General features: G+C 46.7%; 1 protein-coding gene across 3 annotated transcripts in view; it reads left to right on the top strand.

Moving 5' to 3' along the window:
- Positions 1 to 21,049, top strand: part of LOC147624258 (nuclear factor kappa-B-binding protein) — a 115,156-nt gene that overhangs the window by 44,842 nt on the left and 49,265 nt on the right. For 2 of the 3 annotated variants that reach the window (XM_086819227.1, XM_086819225.1), the window contains exons 3-4: positions 3,462 to 3,602; positions 3,738 to 3,821. In XM_086819227.1, the coding sequence (XP_086675353.1) occupies positions 3,462 to 3,602; positions 3,738 to 3,821 (225 nt within the window). The remainder of the gene's footprint in view (positions 1 to 3,461; positions 3,603 to 3,737; positions 3,822 to 21,049) is intronic. The other variant, XM_086819226.1, reaches the window with a different exon arrangement.

Raw genomic sequence — 21,049 nt, 5'->3', positions numbered from 1 at the left:
CAATGCACAAGTAATGATCCTCCTGTTCATTGGTTGTCCTGTCTGGTCTCATCGGAAACCGGTGCTGAGCTATCTGGCTCCCAAGGGAAACCACTCAGACTATCCTCAAGGCCATCTAGTTACTAGGACCGCTCGAGAGTTCATCAATAGTCATGTCGGCCATCTAGTCGCATTGACGGCCCGACTATGAAATCCAATACAGTCATCTGGGCCATCTAGTCACATTGACCGCCCTACAGTGAAATCCAAGATATCTGGCACAAAAGACTGTCCAATGGGTTATCTGGCATCGTTGCCACCCAAAACTAGAGCATGTCCAATTAACCATTACATACGCAAGATAATAATCAATTCCATTTCAATGTGAATATATACAATGAAGAGGGTCAGAGGTACAATCTCTCCCTCTTAAATCAGTCTTGTTCGCAAGACATCTATGCCTTCACTCCGAGAGCATAACACTTTAGCATATCCAAAAAAGTGAGGTTTGCAATCTCACTTTGTCGGTCTGTTTGAGGATGATAAGCTGAAGAGAAATTCAGCTTTCTCCCCATGTTGACGAAAAGAGCTCTCCAAAAGTAACTAGTAGTCCGAGAATCTCTATCCCCCACAATGGATTTAGGTAGTCCATGGTGCTTGAAAATCTGCTGAATAAACAATCTTACTATATACTCTGTGTGGATAGTCTTCTTGGAATAAAGTGGACTTGCTTATTAAATTTGTCAATAATAGTCCATATTCCATCATTCCCAAGTCCTGACTTCGGTAGTCCACAGATAAAATCCATAGCAATACTCTCCCATGGACTATTGGGAATTGGCAAAGGTTGCAATAATCATGCGGGTTTTTGTCAATCAAACTTGACCTTCTGACAAACCATACGTTCTTAAACATATTGCTCAATGTTCTTTCTCATGCTAGGCCAATAAAAATAACTCTACAAAAGCCTGAGTTGTTGTCAAGATGCCTCTATGTCCCATATAAGGTGGAGCATGGCATTTCTCCATTACTTTTGGCCTCAAGTCTTCACACATAACCGGGTTTGCATCATAAGGAACCCTTCCTTGATGACATAAGAGGTCACCAAGTCTCCATTCTGCACTGGATTCCAGACTACCTGGCCAGTACCTGGAATACCCAGTAGACGCGAATGATGCATACCTGTTTGTTGACTAGCTTGTGTCTAGTTTTTGCAGAAGAGTACTTTTCAGATGATGGAACACGTGGTTGGACACATGGACATGTTGATCAAAGTATGGGAATAGGGTTCATGAAGTTGGGACAGGAAAAAGCACCTGTTTTGGTCAAAAAGGAAGAAAAAGCAAAAAGTCAAACTAAGTTGACAGCCAACCAAGGGCACCATTGGAAGAAGGAGACTGAGCCGGATCAAAAAGCTAAAAGCTTTTTCAAAAAGCAACTCCTGGCCAAAAAGCAAGGCCTTGAAGATAGAAAAGCAATAATTCAAGAACTTTGGCAAAAGATGAGTAATATTTTATTATTATTAAAATATAAAAGCAAAAAGCTTGGCTAAAGCTTTTCTGGCAAAAAGCAGGGCTCTCCCCAAGTATAAAAAGAACCTTAAGCCTCTCTTCTTTGGCATCAAGTGTGAGGAGATCATCATCAACATCATCTTCGTCTACTTGCCGCCGCCGCCATCGTCGGACAACCGCCTAATGCCGGCGTGCGCTGCTCTGGTTCACCTGCTCCGCCCAGCCTTGCCAGCATCACCGCCTCTGCGCTGCCCAGTACCGTCCGCTATGCCTCTATGCCACCCTGTTCAGACGTCTGTGCCGCCCTGTATGGTTGCTTGCGCCGCCTTCTCGAGCGGCTCTGCCCGCAGCAGCGCCGCCGGCACCACTAGTAGCAACGTCGCTTGCTGCCAGCAGTAGTGTCTCCCAGCGCTGCCAGCGCTGCTCCATGTTGTCTCCAGCTTCCCGACAAAAGATTTGATAACAGGCTCATTAATCCGCCATCTTGGTGTTCGCTTTTTCAAGGAGCTTCTTAAGGTTTTTCTATAGTTTGGGTATTGAACTTTTTGCTGGACATCATTGAGATTTGGGATTTGATTTAGCTCTAGGATATTGGTACTAGGGCGGTGAGAGACTCTTGTGGGTCATTCTTGTGGTGTGCTTGGCATCAGAGATCTTGTGCCTCGACATCAACTTGGACCCAGATTTTGCATCGACATATTTGTTTGATATTATATTCATTGATTGTATTGGTCCTGGCTTGAAAAGCCCGTCGATTGTTTTTGAATAAATTCCTGAAAGGGGGCGGGGCTTGTTCTTCGCTTGGTGTGGTGTACTGTGCAAGTTCCTTGTACCTTTCTCTCTCTCCCCTCTCTCTATCTTTATCTCTTGGCATGCCCCGTTGGGCATACATACTTGAAAGGGTCGCTAACAGCTCGATACTCACGATCAATGATCAATTGACAGCGGGCCAATATTGCGTCACACAGCTATATGTTTAATATTCTGAATTTAAAGAGAATGCTCAACAAAAGAAAAAGCTTTATTTATATATCAATCTTATTTATGTACAACATTGTCTTTTGCTTCCTCAGATATATCTTGGGCTTAGCACTCCATTTCTCGCATGACGAGTCCTATGATGCCGTCTACAGTTATTAAGATTAGGAGAAGTAAGGATTTGGGTTCTGGGGATGAAGAAGGCGGACAGGAGGGCAGGGCGGCGCAAAGGAAAGAGAGGGAGGAGGGGGAGAGCTCAGGCGGGAGGCACACACGGGGGGAGGTGGAGGGCAACGAGGAAGAGACAGCCGCGCGGGGGGGGGGGGGGGGGGGGGGGGGGGTGGTGCGCTGCGCACAGGAAAAGGGGGCGGGGTAGTGCATAGAGGCTAGGAGGGACGGTGATGGAGGGAAGGTGCAGGTGTGCACGCGGGGGTAGCTGCAACAGCTTAGGCTTTGGTTTTTATGCGATAACCTTGATGAAAAAGTATTTAAAATTATGCATAAGTGAATCGATGTCGAGTCATAGAAAATAATGGCAAGATGCATATTTATAGCTGTATTCTCCTGTATTATGCAACCAGTTGATATTATAATTCTTTCTATCTTTAGTGGTGCATATACCCAATGAACTACGCTTTTGTTGTAATAATTCTTTCTATTTGTTATGATCCTTGTGCTAGCCTTCAGTATGGCTGAGTCTGCCCTGTATCTCTGGAGCTCTGACAGAAACTCAGTACGCAGACCTTTGTATGAATGTATGCTCTTATGTGTGTGTGTGTGGGGGGGGGGGGTGTGGGGGGGGTGGTTTTTGTGGGAGCATATATTGATACCAAGTTCTACACCCACTATGGGGCACTGATGATGTTAGTGGGGATGTTGTAGTATCCAGTCCATACTATGCATGATGGAGTTGATGGTTTATTGTCTTGTGGATGACTACCATGAGGTTATTAATTGCACATTCTTATAAGGTGAATTTGGGCATGTTCCTAGGTATATATGTGTTCTCCTTCTTTGCAGGGGTGAATTACTGTTGAAGGGAAAATTGCACCCAGATTCTGTTCGACAAAGAGAATTTGATTCAAAACACACACGGAAGGATTGCTATCTAGAAGTTCAAAGATACCATGAGAAGTATGCAATCTTCAAAGAGTAGCTTTGGTTCACCTTTTTGTATGCATCATGCTGTGACTATAGGAGGCTTAGTGTTTCTCTCTCCCTTTTTATTTATTTATTTATTTTTTTTGGTGGGGGGGGCTCGATTGGCAGAATGTTGGAGACTCTTGGAGTATTGAAGGACCTGTGGGTTTCATGCAAAAATACAGAAAAGGAGCTTAATCCTCAGTTTAAAAGGTTGCTATTCATTGCCTTTACCGACGTAGGTTTGCTTTTTCTAAATCAATTTTCATGATGTAACCTAGGTGAAGTAAGTAGCTTCTTTGCAAGTGATTTCAATGGGTCCAGGTATATGGTTGGTACAGGAGCAAATTGCAATACCTTTTCTACATGAATACCCCACACAAATGTGCTTGATGACGATTCTAGCATCTTATTCCTTCATGTTGTTAAAAACAAAAGAAATATTCAACTATGATCTCTGGTGTCAATCTTTTATGTCTGATTACATGAGAGTGTTTGAGGAAATACATGGTCTGACATAAGAGTACCTTAGGCCTAGTGTAAACATTAACTAGGACTGGTCAAGCAACACAATAGTATTTAGAGTGGTTCTTAAGCCAAGACATAATCAAGGATTTGAATTTCTTGTGAGTCTGCACAGTTTTGCAGATATGTTACTTCCTTCAGATGCACAATATACTGTAGTAGTTGATCTGCTCCTTTGCTGCTGCCGAGTTGAGGTGTGAGCTTTCTGCGTAGGAGAGCTGCAAAGCGAACTGTTGCTGTGTGTGGCTACTGTTTAACGAAAGCTGTCATTTGCTGCAGAAGAGGCCTCAGTGCTGCTGTGCTAAAGGACCATTGGGAGACATTATGCTACTTGCAATAATGCACTCTATGCGTATGGTAAAAAATGCACCGAAGTTCTGTTGAGAGTCACTGTCTATGGTTGCTGCCAGGTGCTCCTGCTCCCCCTGTCTGTGTTCGCGCCACAGTCTCAGCTGCCTCTGCCCATACTGACGGACCCCATGATAGGGTGCTGGCGGGGCTGAGCTGGGTTGCTTGCTGAGCCGGCTGGGTGGACCGGGGTGGCAAGGACTTCGGCTGAGCTGCCCGCTTGACTGCCAGGCAGCGTTGGGCTCCCTAGGCCCTTGCTGGCCAGCCTGCATTTTTTGCTTGCCTTGTCTATGTTTCTCTCCCCCGCCGTGCGCCTTTCGCTTGTCTTTCACTGGCCACCCTCTTGCTCATGGCACTTGCGCTTTGTAGCCGTGCCACCTGCCTGAAATACCTTCGTGTTGCTTCCGGTGCCCATGGGCCACGTTGCACCTGCTCCTTGTGACAGTGCCTAGCCACATCCCGCCTTTCTACTGCTGGTCCTCACCACCACGTGTACTTGCATCAACAACAACAACAGCATCATCATCATCATCATAATTAAATCAACAATTTAAAAAAAGAGGGATTTTGAGGCCCTTTCAAATCAAGGTGATAATCTTCTAATTAAACTCTCTTGCTTGCAATTTATTTGGGGCTTTCTGCAAAAAATTGAGCCATTAGCATCAAGATAAAGTTCCTGTACACATAAATTTGGGGGTTTTTCAAAATTGGTAAAATGGAGCCTCCTGTAGCACATTGAACTCCATAAGGCCATGGACAGGGTGGTAGCATGGAAAAGATGTCGGAAAAAGGCGACACCACTGACATCGAGAGGGGATTTCATCCAGATTTCCACAAAATTTGTATTTTTCATGTTATGTGCGCGAGTCAGGGTTCTCGGCCCGGGATGTCTCCCGAAATCTGAAAAATAATCTTGTGTGTGTCTCACGTTTCTTGCATGTTTTTGTGTAAATTTTTGTATCGCGTCGTTGTATAAAAGGCTCCATCTCTAATGTTTACTCTGTTTAGAGTAAGGGGGGGTTTTCTCATGAGTAGACTGAAGAATGTAGCTACCATGGGTGGAGCTCCCACAAATCAGGCCTGGAAGAGAAGTTCCAAGATGTAGATACCTTGGTCCCCTAGACCTCTAAGTTGCCATGTATCCATGCTTAGACTTGGAGCCTCTAGTCATGTTTGAACGTAAAGCCGTGAGTGTGCTCAGTTCAATCTCTGAACCATGCTCAGACTTAAGCCTCTGAGTTGGTATTGGAAACACGTCTAGTAGGAGACACGGCACAGTCCGGAGGCCATCATAGAGCATGATGAAGGTTATCTCAGGTCACTCCACCTTTGCTGTTTGTTGGGTATTTCGGAGCCTCATGTGTGTGCTAGTCTCGTGTGTGTGTCCACGATCTGTATGTGTACTGAGTTTGTGTGTTTGTATCTATGTGTGAACCCACCCTTAAATGGGGGTAAGATAAGTATGCCATGTGTACGTGTCTTACTCGTGTGTGTGATGTGATTAAGTCAAAAGATAAGGTTTTATACCTACAAAAAGACATGTACTCTATGAGTTCAAAATCTATCTAATCAAATATTGTTGAGTCATGGAAATCATCTCTCACTAAGTGCTTCTCTCTCTCTCTCTCTCTCTCTCCTCTCTCTCTCTCTCTCTCTCTCTCTCTCTCTCTTACTTCTTTGCAACCATGGACATGTTCGATCCCCCTTAGCTAGGCTTTGTCTTGTGCTTCTCTGATCCTTCAATACCACCTTGAAAATGAGGAAGCTAGGGAGGTTCATAGCTAGTGAAGAAGGCTATGATTAAACAACAATGATTATGCTCTAATCCCATTCAATTTGACACAATAAATTGATTAAACAAGAGGCTAATCTCAATATAAAAACCATACTAATCTCATTGCTTAATCCACTCTAAAATGAGCATGGGAGTACATCAATTTATAGCTCACTGACATGGTGTTCACTTTGGCAGCTCTCAACTAGGGTCTTCCCAGAATCATGGGATAATGATTTTCTGATTCCTCAAGTTTCAGGACAACAAAATTTACTGCAAAATTCAGTCTAGCAACCTGTAAATTTTGCCCTCTAAGAATTCCCAGAGGTTGTACCCTCCTCTGATCTGCCATTTTCACCTGAAAGGATGCATCATCAAATTCAGAAATCCCCAATTTCTTACAAACTGATTCTGGAAGGATATTGACACCTGAACCTCCATCCAATAAGGCTCCCTTAATGTTAAAGTTTCCAAGTTTAACATCCAGCATAGAGACTCTGTAATCAACATCCTCCACTTGGGATGGTTTTGGTGGAACCCTTGCATCATCTTTCTGAACTGTTAACACATTGCCAACCTTCCACTTTGCTATAAGCTTTTCCTTAAATGCTGGCACCAAGCTCAAAACTTGTTCCAGAGTTAAATGCAATTGAGGTTTCATTAAAGTCTGAAATAAGTCTTCTTCATTTGGGGTAGAGTCTTGCTTTATTTCCAACCCACTTTTCTGATATATTGATAATGCAGCCACATCCTGAGAGGGTAACACTGGTATAACAGGTTGCTCGTCTTGTCTTCCCTGAACTTTGTTCAACTCCTTTATGACTCCTGTTCTAATTCTCTTCTGAGCTTCCCATTCAATGGGATCCCTCTTCTTAGCTAAAACTTCAGGGGACTTCTTGCTACCCTAATTTTTTGACCTAGTAATTGCCATCGAATCCACATCCTGAACATCCTGCACATCTTCAATTTTCATGCATTGTGTACAATCACACTTCCCATTTATTTTCTGGTCACTTTCCCCTTCATTAATCTCTTCCAACATTACTGCATTCAATTGAGCAGGGGGTTGATTCTGTTGATTCTGATTTCCTTCCTGCCTTTCATTGTATCTGACAATTGGAATTCCCCTTTCATTTCTGTGCTTACACCAAAGCTCACAGCTTGGACCTTGTCTATGCCCTGGCAAGCCACAATAATTACAGTTCATATTTCTGTTCTGATTGTTGTTGTTATTGAAATTCCTCTGTTGACCTCCCCACTGAGGATTTTGATGACTGCATTGAGGGTTTTGATTCTCATTCATAGGTTTGACACTGATTTGGGTTTTGATTTCTCCTTGGAGGACCAACAGCCCTCCTATTCTGCTCAACTCCAACCTAATTGGCTTGAGGATTTGCTTGCTGATTCATCTGAACAATGTGGGGTGATTATACCAACAATTGGTTGTAATATGATCTAGCCTTTGGCAGATCTCACAATATAGCCTGGATGCCTCACCCACTGGTGCCATTCCCAAGACTTTAATCTTGTCAAGAATCTTTTTCTCCAAATCCTCCTCCTGAACTGTTTTGATTTTCTTGTTGTCTTTCTTCTTGATTTCTTGCTTCCTTTTGTTCTTCTTTGTTTTCTTTTCCTTCTCACTCCAATCCTCATCATCTGAGATGTCAGAGTTATCTTCCTCATTCTCTGAATCATTGTTTTCTTCATCTGAATCTTCATCATCTTCTCTATCAGAGTCTTCTGACTGCTTCTTCTTTTTTGAAGACAATCCTAATCTCCTTTCTGCCCTGAGTGCTGTATTCACTAGGTCATTAAAGTCATTTGCATTCTCAATGTCTCTTCCTGCCATATAACTCTGAAGTCTTGTTCTTAGGCCCTTGCAAAAATAGTCTCCCAAATGTTCAAGAGTTGGTCTCTGTTTTGCCAATAACCTGTTGTACAAATTTCTGAATTCTTGGACGTAATCTTCCACTCCTAACTTACCTTGTTTCAGCCCCCTAAGCTTCTTGAGGATATCTTTAGGGGTTTTCTTCTTCTTGAACCTCACAAGAAAAGCTTCTTTGAGAGCATTATAGTTTGGGAAATGTTGTAATGCATATTGAGTAAACCATCCTTCCAATGTAGCAACAAAGTGCTTCTTCTTCACTTCATGCGGGTACATCCCAAAGCCACTAGCCTGACATGTGGTTTCAAACTGATTAATATGGCTATCAACATTAGCTTTCTTTGAGCCGCTGAATTTGGCTGGGCCAACCTTGGGGTTTGCTGGGGCACCAGGCGCTGGAGGATTTGCCCTACATGATTGGTGGTGGTCTTCTTCTTTTGGGAGGTAACTATGGTAATGGATTGAAATCCAAAGATCTCTTTGCCCTTAGCAATTGAGCACTAAGTGCTCTTGTGCCAAGAAGCCTTGCCACTCCCCTAGTAATTTCAGCATTTGGTGATGCTATTTCCTCTCCTCCTACAGATTTAGGGGAAATGACGTCTTCATCCAAGTCCTCCGTTACTGGTGAATTAGGTGGATTGATTCCTTCATTTGGATCCTCTGCCAAATATGATAATCTTTTACCCAACGTAATTCTGAACCGTATGCCATACCCATGAACAAGTCTTTTGAAATGTTGTTCTTCCTCACTCATCTACATTTGGACCCGCAATATCGAAACTTGTGATGAAACTGATGGTAATAACAGTTCTCCAGAAACCTTCGGGCCTCACTTGGACCATTCACTATTCCAAATGGAAGAAAGTTTTTCCTTTGTGTTTTCCAAACGATTGCCCATATACGCCGAATCACATCCACAGGCAAATGAGGAAATTGCTCCCTTAGAAATACTTCTGCATAGGCTGTATATTCCTCTTCCTCAGTAACCCAATTGCTAAATTCTTGGAGCTATTCATCCATCTTTTCAGCCTTGCACAGAATTGCTATAGCCCTGTCTCCCTCCCATAGAGAAAGCTACTAGGCATGTGAATGAATCACAGGCATAAATATCTTGGTGCTCCATAAACATTTCTACTGCATATAGTCTTACGGGCATTTCGGGGTCCGCCAATAGAAATCCATAGAAAAATCATTGATCCATGAGATATCCACGAGTTTCGTAAGTCCACTGCATCCCTTAGAGCAGGGAGCCAAAAACATACTCCATCCAAGCAAAAGGAGCCAAAGAGCTGTGTATGAAGCTCAAGAATCACTGAGGTAGTGATAACCATATAGATGCGTCGAACCATCATATAGGTATAAATCCTCGAGCAAAGATATGCCAAAATCTAGCCCATAGTCCTTGGTCATGTCCGTATGTAAACTAGGTTTTCCAACCATTATGTTTACCTGAACCAATTCAAGGCAGACAACACACAACTCTCCTTGTACGGGCATACAAGGGTTAAGTGTCCAAAAGCACTTACAATAAATTTCAAAAAGTAGCAACTTTGCAAGACTCAAAGTATCCTTAGCTTTTTTTCTCTTTGCCAGGTTCGTCATAAAGCAAAAAGAAATATCTTGTCAGCATATGCATAAGATATCTTGAGATATAGCTCCATACAGCTTGCTTGTCAGCTTGATGTATAATCTACAATAATGCTGAATAAACGGGAGCCAAGAACATAGTCCATTCCAATAAACAGGGAACGAGAAACTTGATTGACACGAATAGAATTGTTAGATGTACGCATAGTGACAAAAAGTGTCATCAAAATCCAATAAATCCTCATTGGTGATAGTTAAATGATTCCATATCACATAGAATACCGAAATCATAAACTAGCTTAGTGGCCAAAAGAGAGAGATATTTGAATTGCTCAAAGTATCTATCGTGCAACACATCGCAATAAACAGAGGATTCTTTCTGCACAAACATGCAAGAGTGAAAGCATATATATATTCAACCAAAACTGAACATATAGTTATTTCTTTTTTTCTTTTTTCTTTTTTTTTTCCCGAGAAAAAGATCCTTCAATTAGTTAATGAGAAACAGCCACAAAGGGTTAAGCACAACCACGACGGGCTAAATACAAACTCGCCTCATATAAGAGCGGGAGACAAGTGATCATAAGGAGAAGAGATGCTTCTCCTCCGGCTGGCCGCTTTGTGAGGAGAAGGCTATCTCTTATAGGGGGAGGGGGGCGGGGGGGGGGGGGGGGGGGGGGGGGTATACAACCACACAGGTGGTCTATAATGCCAGATGGGGTCACCGCCTCTATCTGTGAGGAAAGGGCTTGGCCTCCAAAGTCTCAAGAAGGCTTCCCGGCGCTTCCGCATGCGGTTAGAACCTCCCTGTAGCTTTCCCCATTGGGAGCGGAGGGTGTGAATAATATCAAGCCATATGCTCCTGATGGTCTTAGCCAGTGGAGTGTGGGTACCCTTGATGGCCTCGCTGCATCTAGCACGCCAAATGTGCCAAGTTGTGATGCTACTGCAAATCTCCCATCTCTGGCATGAGCCTAGCCACAAGTCACCTGCAGGAGGGGCTGTGACTGGTATTGTTGCAATACGATGGTGAGAGAACTGAAGGGCTAGCCCTCCCCCATCCTCCTCATAAGCCCTTATCGCACTAGCCTCTGTGGCCCAAGCGACAGTGCCCCAAGTGATGATCCGAGTCGATGCCTTGTCCATAGCGAAGATGTGGAGAATCTGCTGCCACATCTGCTGAGCCTTCAGGCAATGTCGTTGAGACTTCTGGTGGTGGCTGCACTGCGGGCAAGCCGCTGACTGCCAAACTCTCGTGTGCCATCAACCAGAGAAAGAGTGTGATCTTTCTAGGTCGAAAGCTATCCCATAGTCTCTTCCAAAAATCTGAAAGGAAGCGCTGTGATAGACCTTGTGACTGCCAATGCGCTGCTGGTGTGCCATCTATCTCAAGCATTTGGATCCTGCGGCCAAGCCGCGCAGTATATGCAAAGAAGGGGGTGTCCAGAGTCTACTCCCTATCCGCAGGATCATGCCAAGTCCACTCTCCTGGGTCTCACTGCAGTCGCGTGATAGGTTGGCACTCGCAAATCCATAGCCGCCATAGTCTCTGCCTTGCCACCTTGGCCAGTGCTGGATCTATGTGCCATGCCCGTGCTCGAAAACCGATCACCCTCACCTCTGCAAGGTGCAGCCTCTGAAATTCTCCAAGGGAAGCTCTGATCTCTCTCGTCTGCCGTGGGATCCAATAGAGAAAGTGAGCAGACCATTGTCCTCATTTGGTCCATGGACTGCCACAAGGATATCACGTCTGGTAAACACTCCTAACCACACTGTTTTTATGTCGAGTCTGGAATAGACATGAGCCACTCTTGAGGGATAGCTGAGTCAATGTCGATGCTGAGCCTATCTCGGCCTCGGATCCTTGTCAGGCATCTCTCCTACTCCTCCAAGGGTAACTGCCTGTGTGCAATCGAGTCTCCAAGAGACCTGTATGGTCCTGTGCTCAAGGCTTCCCAAGATACATGCGGTCGGGCCCCTAACATGTGGCCACTGGGTAAACGGATCAAGGGGTTCCAGACCAAAGGCTGTCGGAGCCGCTCCTCTGAGGCAATTGGAACTATCTGTCTGAGGGCTGGCTTGGGATGATCCCAAGCCCGAAGTAAAGTGGCTGCAACCACATAGTTAGTTCTTGCATGTACAAAGCCAAAAATACTTAGCTGACAAAAAGGATACTTGCAAAAATACACCGATAAAGTGTAAGCAAAATTAGCATCCTTTTACAAAATTTTATGCCTTGATGTGAGGATGAGATTTGCTAATCTAAAATTCAGATGAAGCTTTAGCATCGTCATAATGTGTGATCTTTGGTTGGGGATAGAAGACTGTAACGTGACCTTCGGCTCCGCAATCAGTACATGTAGACTGCCATGCGTACAGTTTCATAGCAGCTCGGGGCTTCGTTCGATGTACCACTCCTTCCTCAGATTTGGGAGGTGTTGGGTGAGGATCTTGAAGCTTTTGCTCTACTCATCCAAATCCTCTGGTGTGCATTTTCAGTATTTTGCTCAAGAGGTTTTGGGATGAGCAGATCACCGTTTGGCTGTAGCTGAATGTCACCGTCCTCCCAGAGACATCTGAAAGCCAAGTCTCAGGATCTTTGGCATACATTTGGGCTAGATCTCCGAAAATGTCCATAACAGGCCGATCTTGACCGATCTCTACGTATGGGTAGTGCCGATATTTGCTTAGCAAGTACTCTCGTGTAGCCAACTGTCCAAGGATCTTGTCGAGCTGCTCTGAATAGAACTCCTGGGCATCCAGAATCTTTTGGAACTCTGTAGCCTTGTTCTTGAACTATGTTTTGATGTCGTATCCCAGTAGTGCTGTCCTGTCCTGTCCACAGTATCAAAGTGAAGAGAAAAATCTTCCGAGTCTCTCCCAAAATCTTTGCTCGTTTTCAAATAGTCCAAAAAAGCCTATGCTCTGATACCACTGTCACAATTTGCGGAGACCCGAAACAGAAAAGGCAAAACTCTTCAAGTATTCAGACAGTGGACACATAGCAGGAAACCACAAGAACTATGAATAAACACCGCACTGAGCTGGAACGGCCGGTCCCCCGTAGGTACTTATTTTATTGAGAAGCTTTTTACAAAATAACCAAGGTGCGGGTGTGAATAACACTGGATTTTTTCACAAAATATTCCAGTAAGACAAATCAGCTCCAACAACTGACAAATAGTCCCCAAAACAATCCATAAACAGGCCTCAAACCAGCCCTTGGTTTTCACACATGTGAACTTGTGCTATACGGCTATTACACCACTGTACGACTGCTGTGCCTATTGTACAGCCAGCGCACAGAGAGAGAGAGAGAGAGAGAGAGAGAGAGAGAGAGAGTTGTATTAACGTCTTCAAAAGGCCAAAATGATCTATGAGACCAAAAGGTTACATCATATCCATGAGGTACATCATCGTGGGTACAAAATAGTAATAAAGAAAGATAACAAAAATCTAGAACTATAAATTCTGATTTAGGTACATGAGTAGAGAGCTGTCATATCACCCTGATACATCCCTCATGGGCCGCTGTGACATGGTGCTCAAGGTGGTAAAACTGAGCTGGAGTGAGAAGGTCCTGCAATGATGGGAGATGATGGCCCGGATCCTCCTGTGGTGGCGTGGCCGTGGGCGAGGGCCATGGGGTCTGGGGCGGCTTGCTCTGCATAACTCAGTGGCTCTGTCGAGCGTCATACCTCTCGGCCGAGCTCTTGCACTAGCGTGTGGTCCGGGTATGATGGGTGAATATGCCCTCGGAGTGGTGGTATAAAAAGAAGTCGGTGGGAGCTCTCTGTGTTGGTCCTCAAGCAAGTACAACTGATCTGGATCTCACTAAGGACTCCCTGTGTCTACGGAGCTCTAGAAGAAAAAGTCCCAGGCATCTCTAATCCAGGAAGTCCATGATCCTGGAAAGTGGTCCGAACCCAGCTCGGAAGAGGCAGTGGAACCTCCCCTGAATCTCATAGTATACAAGGCATCGGCATATGTAATGATCCTCTGTCTCGGGCTCTGTGTGACAGAGCTGGCATATCTTGTCCTCTGGTGCGGCTGCCTTGGGCCCTAATTGGGTAGTCTTCCTTCTTAGTTGGTGGAATGAGGTGCGGATCTGGCCGATCACACATCTCACCCCAAACGATAGGTGTGTGTCCATGTAGTGTGGGTGGGTGATGAAACCATCCTCTGTTCGACATAGGAGGTGATCTCTGTAGAAGGCCATCTTCGTCCCCAGTGGACGACTAGGTGAACTCCATGTCCTCTGAGTATCTAGTTTGAGAATGTCCCTCCTCATAACCCTGTTCTGGTCTGTGTGGCTGAGAGCAAACGATGGGGCCTCTATGCTGTACTAGAACGGGGGGATTGCCTCCATCTGCATACCGTGCATGCCAAACCAAGTGCCTACCTGTGCATACCAGCACTCTGTATCTCCCTCAAGTGTCAGCCGTCTCGAGGACTCCAGGGCTAGCCGGGGGTATCTATCAAGTTTAAGCTCCCATAGCCTGTGCCAGTATGTCACTGTCTGGAATAGAGCCTGTGTCACTATCGATGCAGCCCCCATCTCTACCCACACAATCTCATGTGGCACTGATGGCTTACTCCTAATCATGCGTGAGATCATCACCACTAGGGGCCTCTCCATCAGCTTTCACCCATCATATACCTCCTTTGTATCTGTCTCGGCCGGCTCTCTCCTCCGTCTCCTCCTGTGGTATAAGCTAGGACCCTAGATGGGGGCACCATACAGTAGTGCAGGTGTAACTAGAGTATCAAATAGCCAAAGCTTCAGCCTCGGCTCCTGAAACTGTATCTGTGAGCATTGCCTCTCTAGCGAGCCAAGAGCTGCATATCCCCTCATCAATCTAGCTTCGGCCGCCTTCCGCATCGAGAACTGAGGTCCAGCAAAAGTGATCCCAATGTATACATCTGAGGTAACATACTCCACAGGCTCTCCACTGTATGTAATTGTACTGCAGATCTACTTATCCACTGTGAGGAGGTGTTAACGATCATGACCTTGGTCTTTCCAAGGTTCACAGTGAGGTCCCGGTCCTCGCAAAAGGCCCGTAATGCATCCAAATGCCTCTGCAGCCCTTCTGGTGAATCAGAAATAAGAACAATATCATCTATACAAGAGGATCGGTATTAGGACTCCTGCCAAATGTGCTCCTGGTCCTCCCTGTCTGTCTATGTAATCCAAGATCTCGTCAATGTATAGACCAAATAGAGTAGGAGACAAGGGGCAGCCCTGCTTCACCCCGATAGTGCTGTGTATGATCTCTGAGTCACCTTCTAAAGCTGCCTGTGACTGACTCATAAGAGTGTAATGATCCCCCAAAGCATCTCTGCTGGCACTCCCATATCCTGCAGTCTCCTCATCAGTTTGGCCCGTGGGACGGTATCAAAAGCTTTGCGGAAATCTACAAAGCAGCAGTATATCCGATACGTGTGAGCTCTCCCCTCCTCAATTATCCCCCGTAGTGTAAAGATATGAGCTAGTGTGGAGTGCCCTCTCTTGAAGCCTGTTTGCCCGGTGCTCTGAGTGTTTGCTTCTCGGACCATCTAGTAAGCTCATGCTCCAAAATCGAACCATAAATCTTGGCCAAGGTGTGACCAATCATGATAGTCCTGTAGTTGTTGGGGTCCATGGGGTCACCTGCTTTCAAGATAGGTACAATAGTATTCGATGACCAGCTGGCGGGGAAGCCCTGTTAAACATGTGAACTAGTAAAGGGGCTAGCGTGGCCCCAGCATGGGAGAAATGCTCAGTGAGGAGTCCATCATGATCCTGTGCTCTCTCAGTCTGCATCCTGTCAATAGCATCTCTCACCATGCTGAGGTGAAAGGAGGAAGAGTGTGGGGGACGAGGTTTAGGTGGATGGTTGAGAGGTGGCTACTCGGGGGCATGGTAGAGAGAGGTGGCATAGGTGTGCCAGGTGCCGGGTGAAGTAATCAGAGTTAGAAGGCAATGAACCTGGAAGATCCTCCGGGCCACCTTACAATCCCTTCCAAGAATTAGCTGGTATAGCTCTTGCTCAAGCCTGGCTAGTTAGGCTCTCTTCTTTCTCCGTGTGAGACGTTGAAAGATCACTCGCGCCTGTTGGTGAGTGATGGATCCTAGCTTCATCTCCCGATGTAGACGGGCTCGGGTGTCACGACATTCCTCGTTGTACCAGCTGTTCTGTGGGACAGTCCCTCCTAGTGATGTAGGGGTGGCTCTGGAGTGCGGGAAGGCGGCTGCAGCGGACGTATGGAGGGTGGCTGAGAGGTGTGTGGTAAGCTCATCAAGTGGGATGTGGGGGTCGAGTTCGGAGAGGATGTGGTAGGCGTGATCAGAATAGATGGAAGAAGTTTCTCTAGTGAAGTGGTATCTCGGACGATGATGGGGCAAAGCAGGTGGTTGGATGGTGTATTGGCATGTGAGGGAGAAGGCCAGGTATGCATGGTCGGCTGCAACACCGATGGGGCAAGGCGAGATGGTAAAGTCCGGAATGAGTGGGATCGGAGAGAGGGATCCCATTAGATATTCCACTGTACTGGCTCCATGTCCGAAGATGTAGGAGGTGAAAGAGTTGGATCTAGGCCATCTAGCCAGGCCATTATAAATGGCTAGCCTATGAGCCCCGCCGAGGGCTAAGAAATACTCTCCATAGTCTATGCGAGCTGCTGTATCTTGTGATGTCCGCTCCAGATCCGTACCCATTGTGTCAATCTCCTGGTACATGAGATCATTTGTCTCAAAGAAGGGTACCTGTGCACCTGCGGTGCGGGCATTGAAGTCTCGAGCCAGGAGGATGTCCCCTAGACTGGAAAACTTCATAATGTCAGCATAAAGGGGCAAGTACGGGGACTCTCCATGGGTGGCATATTTAGCCTCATCCCGTCCGACCACCTGTATCACATGTTGAAGCTCCTCCCTGTATAGTAAAGCCACCCCTCCGATCCCCGGGTACCCCCTGCTGTGCGTGGGTGTGGGCGGCGAACAGACTTCCATCTGTATCCTCTCACCTCTGGAAGCTGACTCTTTGGCATTGATGTGTCTCTATGTATAAGACCAAGTCTCTCCCTCTAAATGTGTCCTCGAACAGACCTCATGTGTCCTCAAGGCGCCATTGCAGTTCCAAACCGCAATCTCTAGCTTGGTCTCATAGGTCTCACACTGTCATTGGGCATGTCGCTCGGTGATGAACACCCTCCCATCTCTGTACGCTGCCCATTTCCGTGCTTTACGTGCATCCAAGATGCGTGGCATGCACTCCCTCCTATGTGCCACCTGTGCTAGTGTGAGATCGTCTTCGAGGTAAGTCTTTTCTCCTTGTAGTGCCCGCCTTTTGGTAAGGAATACTTGCCTCGCTTCCAATCCTGCAAACTTGAGGATGAGTGCGCATTCCTGGGTGGTGTCTTTGCCCACCCTCCATGCCTTGATGAAGGGGGTATCAGGGATTTCCAGCTTTCTGCATAGTGCTATGGCGTCCTCTTTTGGAGAGGCTCCTTCCTTCCATCTCACCACTCTCACATACAATGCCCTAATCTTCCTTCTTTTCTCCTCTTCGAGTGTGTCATTGATGATGTTTGGGGATGATGGTGGGTTCCGTTGCTTCTTGGCAACCTCAATCCAGCGGCCGGCTTCTTTTACTTGTTTCTGTGTCTTCTTAATCATCTCGGCCCATGTGGTTGCCTCGTTTGCCTTCTTCTCCTCTTGTTCCTGGAGGGTCTTCATTTGCTCTCTAAGTGTATTCAGCTCATCATTGAGGGATAGTTGAATTTCTCGTTCTTCACATTGAGTACGTACCCTCAAGGTCTCGTTTTCCACTTTAAGGGTGGCGACTTGGGCTTCCTGCTCCGTGATTAGTGAGGTGTGGTGGCTGATTTTTGCATCCAACATTTGGACCATCTCCTCCTGCATCTTGCTTAGCTAAGTTGCCATGTATACTTGCATGTCTGCCTTCCACCTATCCATCTCCTCTTGCATGGAGGCACGCAAGTCACGCCTAAGGTCATCACTATCCTTGTTCTCCCCGAGCTTCTTTTGTAGGTGCTCAATGTCCGTATCCTGCATTTTGCATTCTTCTCTCATGGTGGTAAGGCATGTTTTGATATGGGGGTCACGGATCTTCTGTGTGCTCACCCAAATCGAGCTGTATTTCCTCTCCTTCTCACCTCTAGTCCATGTTGCCGGCGAGCTGTCCATGTTGGACTGAAGGGGTCCCCCTTCTAGTATTGATTTTGGTCCTCAGCTAGTGGCCCCCATAGGTGGTCAGCTGAGAGTGGGGAGACAAGTAGCAACAGATAGGAGTATGTTGCTGCCTTGGGGGCCTGAGCAAGGGCGGGAGGCGAACAAGGAGGAGGACTGCATGCAAGGGGGTGAAGAGAGAGAAAGCGGTGGTGGGTGGGGAAAGGGGGGGCGAATAGGGAGGACTACAGGAAGGGGGCGAGAAGAGAGAGAGAGAAAGAAAGAAAGAAAGAAAGATTTTATTAACGTCTTCCAAAAGACCGAACTCGGCCTATGAGACAAATCGGAGTACCTGTATGGGGTATCCTCTGTCATCCCAACAAAATGAAAAAGTACTGAACTAAAAAGCTGAATCTGGGTGTGCAATAAGTACAATGAGTGGTGAAGGGGATGGAGCTCTACTACTAGGAGAATGTAAAGCTATATGCATGGAGTATACAATCATGATATGCAGCCTAGCTAGCTCCATCCTGTACCATACTGGGGGTATAAAATGGTATACATCAGTGAAGGGGGTGTCCACAGCTCCGTGAAGAACATGCCTGGGTGTGCTCTGAAGCGAGCCAGTCGCTCCGCACCCTCTCTGTGAAATTGAGCTCTGATCTCTGTCATCTCTCTCTGGTATAGGCGTGGTGTCCGAAAGCCAGGTGTCCTCTGTCTCCTGCGGGCTCTAAGTGTCTCTCCTCTTTGGAGAGTAATTCCCTGCCATGTAGGGGCTAGGAGGGGGATGGATCTCTGAAAAAATGTAGTAATCTATGTCTGTCGCCCCCCCTCTGGAGCTGTCTAAGCCTGTAATAATGTCTCTCTGTGGCGCTGTATGTCTAGAATGAATCTCCCCAGTATGCGCTGGTCTGCTGCCTCAAAGATCTGGCGTAGGGAATGTGGCTCTCTGAATAAAATGGGATATCTCTCTCTGATGGCTGTATATGCTCTGCATCTGCATACATAATGCTCCTCACTCTCCACCTCCTCTCTGCACAATCTACATACCCTCTCCTCTCGGGAGATCCGTGCTGCTCTTCCAGTCTCAATCTCCAATCGGTGTGATGAAACTCTAAGCTGACCAATAGCCACTCGCGAGCCGTGTGGTAAAAAAGCCCTCCATGTATCTAGGCCTCTCTATAAATCCATCATCAGTGATACTCATGAAGTGATCTCTGTAGTATAGCATCTTCGGTGGAAGAGGCTGTGTAGGCGATATCCATGTCTCTCGTGTATAGAGCTGCCATAGATCCTGTCTCAATACTCTGCTCCTCTCTCTATGAGAGAGACAGATATGTGGTGCATCCCTGTCATACTGGAATGGTGGTAGATGATCCATGTCCAGGCCATGCTGTGAGAACCAATGTGTGACCTGTGCATACCATGATCCTCTGTCTCCTGCCTCAGCCAGCTGTCTAGATGCCTCAAAAGCTCTGTATGACAATCTGTCCTGTGGCATCTCTCTGAATTTGTGTAGCAGGCATATAGTCTGAAATATGGCCTCTACCATCATAGGAGGCGCAGCAAACTCTGCTCGGATAATGTCATGAGGTACTGACGGTTTGCTGCGTATCATGCGTGCCATCATGAGGGCCTGTGGTCTCTCTATCTGTGTCCACCAATGGGTAGCAAGGCCTGGCGCCCATACCGTTGCTCCATACATCAATGCCGGTGTGACTAATGTGTCAAATAGCCACCCCTTCGTCCGAGGCTCCTGAAAATGCGCCTGGTGGCACTGTCTTTCTAGCATAGCCAATGCTTCATATCCCCGTGTCAATCTAGCTCTGGCTGCTGAACCCATGGTGAAGCGTGTGGGCTGCTGCAGAGAAGGTAACCCCTAGGTACACGTATGATGTCACCACCTCCACCTGGCGTCCTGCGAGAGTGAATGTCAGCTGACTCCTGCCCTGCCTCGATGTATGAAAGACCATAACCTTGGTTTTCCCAAGGTTCACAGTAAGACCCCTCTGTGTGCAGAAATCATCGAGAGAGAGAGAGAGAGAGAGAGAGAGAGAGAGAGACTTTACGGTTGTATGGTCAGTTTTCTGATGGCGGTTGCTGTATGGCTCTTGTACCCTAGCCCTATGAGTAAAGTTTACTTTCTTCTTTGTGCAAAATCTTGGGATCCAAGCGATAATGCCATGGCATCCCGAGTATCACATCACATCCCGTAAGCGGGGCCACTAGGAAGTCTTCATGATCCAAATATCCTTGAATCTGTATGTGAAGCGTCCTGATGATGGGAGTGACTTTGACTTCTTTATTGGCCTATATGCTATGAGTTATACCACATATGATATGAGTAGTGCCACATGTGAACATGGGCTAAACAAGGGCACTTTTCTCCCTTTGGGGTTTTTCTCCTTGGATATTAGGTGTGAAAGGACACCACACTTATTATATATTAGGTGTGAAAGGACACCACACTTATTATATATTTTGATATTGTGGAGTCAACTCCCTTGCTCCACACTTTTGTATCCTATCACCAATCACCATCTCTCTCACTCTCTCTTCAGAGTGCTTGCTGTTGTGTACTTCTTTGTGTGTGTCTCTGTTCTCTGTGCAACCCTAACCCAATAGTGGTATCATAGCTGGGTTGCAACCCTCTGGTTGTGCAGTTCCCGAGGCCTTGCGACCTTTCATCTGTTATCGACTGTGGCTTTCCGTCCTGCTCCAGCCGTCGCCCCCATTTCCCGACTGCCCTCTAGTGTTGCTCGTCGGTCGGCTCTCTCGCCTCCACCGCCCGTTTTAGCCACCAGTTGGGGCGGCACGAATGGGAAGGGCTCCAGCACCGCCCAACCCACAAGCTGAGCTCGCACCACAGTGGGCGGCGCTCGGCTAAGCTCCGCCACACTTGTGTCTTACGTGGCATAGGCCACAATTTGGCAAAAATTGGGAGTCAAGGTTCCGTCGACGTCCCAATTTCCTCCTGCACTCCATCGCCGTTAGCAGCTCGCCGTTGCCCATTCCGACTAGCAGCTCTTCATCGCTTGCACTCGTGCCTGCTGTAGTCGTTGTGCCCGTGCTCCCGTCGACATTGTATCTATGCTTGCCGTCACCTGTTGTGCCCGTTGCCGTCTCCTGCAGCAGCCCGTCATATGCACCCT

This window comes from Cibotium barometz, chromosome 25, assembly GCF_041138505.1.
Source record: "Cibotium barometz isolate CiBa-2024 chromosome 25, ASM4113850v1, whole genome shotgun sequence".
NCBI classification, from domain to species: Eukaryota; Viridiplantae; Streptophyta; class Polypodiopsida; order Cyatheales; family Cibotiaceae; genus Cibotium; species Cibotium barometz.
The sequence above is the reverse complement of the archived record's forward strand: the minus strand, read 5'-3'. Positions and strand labels throughout refer to the sequence as shown.